We start from the raw sequence: 9,263 nt of genomic DNA, 5'->3' as shown, positions 1-9,263 counted from the left end.
TAGTACATGATGTCAACCCTCCGGGTTTTAGCCTCAGGCACCTCACAAATGATGCAACACAAGCAAGGAACACTTCCTTGTGCTGCATCAAAACTGCCTGTCCATCTGTTGGGCGCTTTGACCCCGCTGAGGAAGCAAGGGCAGGGAGCTGTGCACATCTTTTCTCAAGCACCTGTGCCCCCTTCCACCAGAATCCTTCAGAATGTTCCCCGGGACTTTGCTTTTCATGATCATACTCATTTCTCAGATTAAAGGTATGTCTTAATCTTTTTATTAGGGTTTTCTTACTAGGCTATGAGGTAATGTCTCTTTAGTCACAAAATTTAAACTGTAAATGATAAAAACAGGAATTCCCATGGATGATTTCGCTGAGAACATAGCATAGGACTTGGGCCAGTTATGACAAATACTGAGATTCTATGAGACACCTTCTCGGTCTTATATATTCTGATTTACACCGAGAAGGAGGAAGGAATGGACATTTCTGAATATCTGCAACATTGCACACGTCGAGCTGGCCATTGGCCACTTTGTACATCAGCACACGTAAAATTCTAAGTTACTGTCTCCACTTTATAGATAAAGGAATTGAGAATAATATATACAGATCAGAGAGAATGGATATAGTATTTATGGTCACACTGCTAATAAACTGGTAAAACTTATTTGATTCAGATAATAGCAGATTCTAAAATCCTATGGTCTTTCCTCCCTATCACTCTTTAGGGAGGTTACCAGGGCTCACCTCACAGATGGCCACCGGTTGTGTAGAATATTATGTCCAGCACTGATTCAAGAGTACCTCAAACCTTTTTTAGCAAGAGAAAGACTTGTATGTATCTAAGAGGGTCAAGATTTCAAATGCAAATGTTCCTGGGAGACAAAAATTGGTAATTTACACTAAAATCGGTAATTTACCATCTACAATCCATCCCAGGGCAGGCTGGGACAGGGGGCAGAATCCAGAGACAGGCGTGAGGAGACAGGCAACCGCAGAACAAGGTGGAGAGATGGAAAAAGCCAAAGGACCTCATGGTTTTTTGGTCTACTTTCCAATTTTGCTTATATTTTCCCAATTTGGAAATGACAGTCTCAATTTCCTCACCTGTGAATGGGGATCTACTTCCTCGTGATGCTGTACATGACTGCTAACTGAGGGCAAGTGAACTCTGTGAGAATATTTGTTCTCCAGTCACTGTGGGTGAATGTTAATGCCGGATGTATGTTCCCCCTTATGTTTCCTTTTAGAAAAGGTAATCCTTGGAGTAGAGGGCCAAGAACTGGTGTATCCGAAAAGGCTTCCTCTGATGCAGAAGAGAGATGTCTGGCACATCCATGATTATGACGTACAGGTACACGTTTGGATTGAATAAATAGGATTTATTGCATTCACAGGATATGTAGAAAGCCAGCTTGTGCTCCAATCCGAACTGAACAAGAGAGGAGTCTCGATGTTTCTGCGGACTCCCCCCGCCCCACCACCCAGGGTACAGCGTGTGCTTGGTGGGGGTGAGGGTTGTGGAGGCAGCAAGCTTTTGATGGATTAGGACATAAGACGGAGTAAAATTTGGATTTTAGGGGGTGCCATTTAAAACCTTCCACTAACAGAGGATTTCCACTAACAGCTTTCCGGACTGATTTAAGGCAACTTCGTTTGTTCTGAGCTGGTGCCCGTGGAATGTAATCTCTGAGCATTTTGCTTTCTCAGAGTTGTAATATGCAGGTTTGTTTGCTTTATAGCAGCTTTCTGCAGCAAAGTTGGACAACTTTCACGGGAACACATTTGGCCTGTTGCTTAGAATAGTGTTTATTCAGGTGTTAAAACATAAGCATTTAAGATTTTATTTAAAAAAAAAACCCTAAATGTTTATGCAGACAATATGTAATACATATAATAGGAAACAAATTTCAAAATTGGGTAATTTTTCAACTCCCGCTACTATGAAAGGCATTCAATGACTGTCCTTAGATATTTATTACCAGGCAGTTGCATTGTGAGCCTTAGGTTTCTTACTTGGTCCATGGAGAATACTGACTGTCACTTTGCTCCAACATTTTTTGAGTGGGTAAACTTTTCCCAGGGCAGCTGCTTTTCTTCCCTCCAAGACTAAAAGAGCCAGCCCTCCATGCTCTCATTTGTTAGGTTTCTCAGTCATAAGCATGACACATTTCAGCATTCCAAAAGATCCCACCTAAATGTCTTTCCCATGGCTTGAGATCATGAAAATGCAACTCTCTACCTGCGGCCATCGGGAAATAATGTCTAGCCATTTTTTCTCTAGTTATCTCCTTACAAATAGTGTATTCTCTTGATCTCCAATTCCTTTATCACCTTCTTAAACGTTTTATTAATATAACATTGCAGGTCAACAATAAAAAAAAAAAAAAGCAAAACTTTTATTGGTTGAAGTTTGGTACTCACCCAAGAGGGCAAAGCCAATCTTGTGCCACCATTGTGCAAATCAGGACTTACGTTAAAAATCCCATTATGGGGGCACCTGAGTGGCTCAGTCAGTTAGGTGTCCAACTTTTGATTGTTGTTCAAGTCATTATCTCACTGTTCATAAGATCGAGCCCTAGATCTGTGTTGTCAGCACAGAGTCTCTTGGGATTCTTTCTCTTTCTCTCCCTCTCTCTCTGCCTCTCCCCCTCGTGTGTTCTCTCTCTCTCTCTCTCTCTCTCTCTCTCTCTCAAAATAAAAGCTTTAAAAGTCCCATTATGAGTATGCAAGATGAGCCTGGCCTGGGGCAGGAATTATACAAGATGAGTTTGAAGCATCTTATGCTACCAGAAAGTGAGGAAATTCTCAAACAACCCAAACTTGCATCGATGGGAGGATGTCAAAAGAACATAGGAGCCAAAGGAAGGAGCTCCCAGTAGTGAAAGAAGGGACAATTTGAGCAACAAAGTTAATAACATAGTTTTGGACCATAAAAAAAGATAAATTAATGCCCATGAACCTATATCCCCTCCATAAATTGAGGGGGGATAGACGAATCTATTCATAAGAGTGAAAAAATTGACATAGGCACTACCCTTTCCAGGAGATGGACATAACTCCCCACCCTTTAAGCATGGACTGTGCATAGTGACTTCTCCATAGAGAAGAACATGGAAGGGGAGAAACACTGTTACCTTGAAGTGGAGAAGGGCTGACAAATGTCACCTCAGTGAGCTGATCAAGGTTAACATCATCAGTAATAACTCATGTTGATAGTAGGTACTTTTAGTATGATGCGATGAAAATGGCACCTTTTTCCCTCAAATCTCCACAATCCCAATCCAGTAATAAGAAAAATTTCAGAAAAACCTAAATTGAGGGACAACCTATAAAATACTTGATTGTTACTCTTCAAAACCGTCAACGTTTTCAGAAAAATAAAGAATGTCCGAGAAACTGTCATAGAGGATCCTAAAGAAGCATGACTGAATGTAATGTGCTGTCCTGGATGGGATCCTAAGACAGGACTTTAAACAAAATTAAGGAAATCTGTATAAATGTGTACATTAATTGATAATGGTAGTCTTGGTTCATAAGTTGTGATAGGTACATAATAGCCATGTAAGATATTAGCAATATGGAAATCTGAGTTGTGGGGTCCATGGGGATTCTCTGTATTATCTTTCCAACTTTTCTCTAAGTCTAAAATGATTCTAAAATGAAAACAAATTTGGGGCGCCTGGGTGGCTCAGTCGGCTAAGCGTCCGACCTCGGCTCAGGTCATGATCTCGCGGTCTTTGAGTTCGAGCCCCGCATCGGGTTCTGTGCTGCCAGCTCAGAGCCTGGCGCCTGCTTTGGATTCTGTGTTTCCTCCTCCCTCTGCCCCTCCCATGTTCATGCTCTGTCTCTCTCTGTCTCCCAATAATAAATAAACGTTAAGAGGAAAAAAATTTAAAAAAAATTTAAATTAAATAAGATTAATAAAATTCTAAGTTAAATATAAAATCACAAAATTCTGTTCATGTAGAAACAATAGTAATGACAAGAATAACGATAATGTCACATTTAACAATATTAACAATAGTGTCTGAATATTAGCTAATACACAATGTATACGGTTCCCTCTGTTTGTAAATGCAAATCCACCCTTTTTATTTGAATAAACACCCAGGTTCTTGCTGGCCCACTGTGAATTATGTGTTTATGATAAAGTCCTAGTTTTACGTTAAACTTGCAGTCAAAAATGCCCTAATGCACACCTCACATTCAACAAACGCAAAACTCCCCTCCTTTCCTCAAAGCTGCCCCTTTTCAGAAGACCCTCATTTCAATAGCATAGTTTAAACAAACTAGAAGCCTGAGGGAATTCTTCACTCCTCACTTGTGCCTCCCCCATCAAAGAATCACTGAGCTGATTCCAGCATGTAAATAAATATCCTTTGAAATTATCCACCCTCCCCCCCTTATCATTGCTGCCACTCCCCTGCCCAAGTGACCTATAATCCGGCAACAGTCTTTAAATGCTTTTCCTGCCTACGGTTGTGATTTTTGCTGATCCATTACCCATAATAAGTAAACCACCTAAAATACCATACCTACTTCTGCCTTTTTTTCTTCTCTTGGCTCTTAGGATAAGGTCCAAATCTTCTTAAGTGACTAACTAGTTGGTACCTGATTTGGCGCCTTCCTATCTTGGCATTTTTCGTATTTATTCAATTTACATTTGCTTTTCCCGCCATGTTGAACTCTTCTGGATTTCTCAAACATGTCAAGCTCTTTCTTATGTCAGAGCTTTTGCATGTGCTGTTCTCTGCCCCTGACTCCTCTTTCTACATCCCTCACACAGTCACTTCATTTCTCCTATTGTGATGCTTAATAATACTCAGTTACATTTGATTGATTTTCTTCTTTGCCAAGCTATAGCTTCCATAAGGGCAGTGACCTCTATCTTGTGCACCATTGTATTTTCTGTATGATCAGTATGCCTGAAATGACAGCTATTGAATACATGGGTGAACAATAAACTAAAGAAATGTGTTAGACATATGATCAGTAACTGTAAATCCTGAAATTATAAATAGTTCTTATGAATTATAAAGAAAGAAAATACCACAAAAGAAAACAGTTAAAGGATATAAATTAGGAAATCATATACGAGTATACAAATAACAACATAAACTAAATGAACAGAAGAAAAATATCACTCCCAATGGTCATCGAAGAAAACAATTTGTCACAATAAGTTATCAATTCATTACTGTTAACATCTAAGGCAAAAAAACAAGAACCACTGTAAATTTCTGGTGAAATTCTAATTTTGTGCTTCCTTTCTTCAGGTTATTTTGCAGTATTTCTCTAAAAGCTTTGCATTTTTTCCACCTTGCCGATAAAGAAATTATGTCTAACTACAGTGAATACCTCAAATCAAATTTCTGATATGGATATAGATTAAATAAGTTCACATTGTGCTTTTCAGCCATAAAATACATGCTATGAAAAACACTTATTGGGATAGGAAAATGGTCATGGTCATAATTTATTTTTATGTGAGACAGTAGACTATAAAACACTATACCCAAAATTGTTAAAAATACATAAACAAAAGCTCTATGAGCAGAGACTATAAATATTTTCCTTTCCTTTCATTTTATTTTATAACTAGAAAAAATGCCCATCAAAAAATTTAACGAAAACATAACTTACAAGCAAAATCTTCTGTATATTGGTTCTCGTTCACTCAGCCTAATCCGTATTGATCATTTTGTCTGGCCCTTACTGCTGGGTTGCCAGATAGATTGATAAAGTCTAATTTATCCCAGGATCCACCCCACTCCCCACCCCGACACACACCAAATGAGCACACGTTTAAGCCATGCGATGGATATTGTTTTGCAGGAAACTTATGAAGAAGAATTGTTGTATGAACTAAGGCTAACTAGAAAAACCTTAATACTTCACCTTTTAAAATCAAGGTAAGTCCTGTTATAATTCATCACCTTATAGATGTGTTAGTCTGTAGTATGTCAGCTTTTGTAAAAACTGCCAGCGAAGTGAATTCGTCAAGTCACTGTTACCTGTATATATTCTGAATTCCTAGTCTTCTAATATAAGCCCCTTGCATTTCGACATCTTAACAACAATTACAGACACTACCCTTCAGTTCCCGAGTTACTCTTTATTTGGAAACTTGGAGTCCTTTGTGAATCAGTGGAACAAAGGACATTTAAAAAACATGGCTTTTTAGAGTAGACTGCTAAGTTCTTTAAAATAGATATCAAACCAAGTTCTGTGGGAGAATAAACCAGAACTGGGAAGAATTTACTTCATCAGGTTATCTTGTGTTAGCTAAATAATTCTAATGGCCTTCATTTCTTCCTTAGCTTTCCTTACAACTTCTGTGTTGTTACTATTAAATTTCCATCGTTTTTCTTTGGGCCATTCCTATACACAATAGCTCTGCCTCCCAGACCCAAACATTAAAATCATGAAGAATTATTAAATGCTAAGTGGAAGGATAACTCTACCGAAGGATTGGAGGGCACCTGGGTGGCTCAGGTGATTGAGCATCAGACTCTTAATTTTGGCTCAGGTCATGATCCCAGGATTGTGGGATCAAGTCTCATGTCTGGCTCTCTGCTGAGTGTGGAGCCTGCTAGAGATTCATTCTCATATGTGGATCTTGAGAAACTTAACAGAAGACCATGGGGGAGAGGAAGGGGGAAAAAAAGTTACAGAGAGGGAGGGAGGCAAACCATAAGAGACTCTCAAGGACTGAGAACAAACTAAGGGTTGATGGGGGTGGGGGAGACGGGCGAGTGGGTGATCGGCATGGAAGAGGGCACTTGTTGGGATGAGCACTGGGTGTTTTATGGAAACCAATCTGACAATAAGTTATATTCAAGTTTTTTAAAAATAAAAACAACAACAACAAAGAGATTCTGTTTTTCTCTCCCTCTGCCACTCTCCCAATTGCATGTGCACACGTGCTCTCTCTCTCTCTCTCTCTCTCAAAAAAAAAAAAAGAATGGAGACTCTAGCCTATTAGCTAAAAAGAACAGCAACAAAAAATATAAAACAAAGAAACAAACAAAAAACCTTTCTTCCACTCCAGAGTTGCCCACTGGACAGATGCACAGAAATAGAATTAATCTAAGAACATAATTCTATTGATAATTTATTCAGACTCTGCATACATTCTCAGGATGGAAGAAGGCTAGCATTTATTGAGCAATTTCTATATGCCTTCTCTCAGAGTGCTCTCTTAATTCCCACAATATCCATACAAGCAAATATATGATTTTACTTTTATTTTACTGAGGAAAAATCATAGGTTCACTGAAGCAAAAACCTGTCAGGGTCACAGTGCAGATGATGGTGCTGATTCTCTAACTCAGATCTACCTGTTTTTGAAATTACTCCATGCTGCCTATGCCTCAAGTAGCCAAATCTCATTATACATTAGCTATTGTGTAATTCTGTTAATCAGCCTGGAGTGGCATATTATAGACTTGTGGACGTATAAAGTAGTTTAATCTAATATTGATGCCTCTGATGGACAACATTACTTTAGTCCCCTCCAAGAAGTAAGTGAATTTAGTGCATACCATGGAGCCTTTCAAATCTGTGAATACTACTTATTCAGATGTTTTCATATCTTATGGTAACAAACAGAAACTTGATCTTATTAATTTAGACTTTTGTCTTGGGTTTTGTTTTTTGTAGCCACTTTTTCCCATATTTCCCCTGTGAGTTTCATCTGACTTGGTTTTAACCATACCGAATACTTATTTTATAAGCTGAGATTGAGAAATAGAGGTAAATCTTCATAGACCAACCATGTCAGATCAGATTTTTATTCATCCAGTGGAAACACTGATTGGGTCAACTTAGTTTTCACTATAGTAAATCCAATAATAGCTGAAAAGTTACATGTGTATGTATATATGAGGCAAAAGAAACATTAATTTAGAATATGTTATATAATCAAGCACTTTACCAAAAGTTATACCTATGTGTTTTGAAAATAACCACAAATATGATTGTATTTTATTTACCTGTTGTATGTCTTTCATTTTTAACCAACAGTTTGTTATAAAAAAAATTCACACAGAGAGAAAAGTTGAAGTTATTTTATTTTATTTTATTTTTAGTTGAAATAATTTTAGAGTGAACATTTATATACCCATGAATACACATATACCCATAATCCCAAGAAGATATACATATGCACATATACCCATTAACATTTTAATATGTTTGTTTTATATCCTATTTTCCTGTCTATCCATTCCCCTATCCATCCATCCATCCATCCATCCATCATCTTATTTTTATACATTTTAGACATTAACATAACTTCCCACTACATACTTCAACAAGCAGCAGATCATTAGAATTTAAGATTTGTTTACAGTTTTCTTCTTCTCATTTAAAATTTTTATACAAAGAAATGCACATATCTTAAGTGTATATTCATTGAATTTTGGCAAATGCGCATACCTGTGTTACCCAAATTTTTACAAAAATGAACCATAGAAGAAGTGTCACTCAGAAAATTTACTTCTGTTTTTTCCTAACCGATTCCCCTCAAAACCTGCTCATAGAGGTTCATCGACTGCAAATTATTTTTGTCCATTCTGGAAGTTCTTATAAATAGGTTTACACCGCATGTACTCTTTTGCATACGGCTTCTTTAATTTAGCATTGCATTAATGAGACTCGTTCATGTAGTTCCAAGTATCAGAAGTTTGAGTCTTTTACTTTCTGAGTATTATTCCATTGTATAAATATACTACAGTTTATTTATTTAGTCTCCCATGGTTGGACAGCCTAAGCTGTTCCCAGAATTTGGCCATCACAAGTAAAGCTTAAATGGGCATTCTTGTATAGCCTTTATATGATACATGCTTTCATTTCTCCTTGGTCAAAGCCAAGGAGTGAAATTTCTGGGTCATAGAGTGTTATTTAAAAAAAAAATTGGGGCTGCCTGGGTGGCTTAGTCAGTTAAGCATCCGACTTCAGTTCAGGTTATGATCTTGACGTTTGTGAGTTCAAGCCCCACATCAGTCTCTCTGCTGTCGGCACAGAGTCTGGAGCCTGCCTCGGATTCTGTGTCTCCCTCTCTTTCCGCCCCTCCCCTGCTTGCACTGTCTCTCTCTGTCTCTCTTCTCTCTCTCTCTCTCTCTTTCTCAAAAATAAACATAAAATTTTTTTAAAAAGAATAAAAATAAATAAATGAATAAATAAATAAATAAATAAATAAATAAATAAAAGGCTTCCAATCAGTTTCCAAAGTGTTTGTACAATTTTGTATATTACAACA

At 37.7% G+C, this 9,263-nt stretch overlaps 1 protein-coding gene across 1 annotated transcript in view; it reads left to right on the top strand.

Moving 5' to 3' along the window:
• Positions 1-202: 202 nt before the first annotated feature.
• ADAM7 (ADAM metallopeptidase domain 7) overlaps positions 203-9,263 on the top strand; it is a 63,279-nt gene continuing 54,218 nt past the window's right edge. The window contains exons 1-3 of the mRNA XM_042933846.1: positions 203-254; positions 1,249-1,352; positions 5,837-5,913. Coding sequence (XP_042789780.1) covers positions 203-254; positions 1,249-1,352; positions 5,837-5,913 — 233 coding nt within the window. The remainder of the gene's footprint in view (positions 255-1,248; positions 1,353-5,836; positions 5,914-9,263) is intronic.

Source organism: Panthera leo, chromosome B1, assembly GCF_018350215.1.
Source record: "Panthera leo isolate Ple1 chromosome B1, P.leo_Ple1_pat1.1, whole genome shotgun sequence".
In the NCBI taxonomy this organism is placed as follows: domain Eukaryota; kingdom Metazoa; phylum Chordata; class Mammalia; order Carnivora; family Felidae; genus Panthera; species Panthera leo.
The sequence above is the reverse complement of the archived record's forward strand: the minus strand, read 5'-3'. Positions and strand labels throughout refer to the sequence as shown.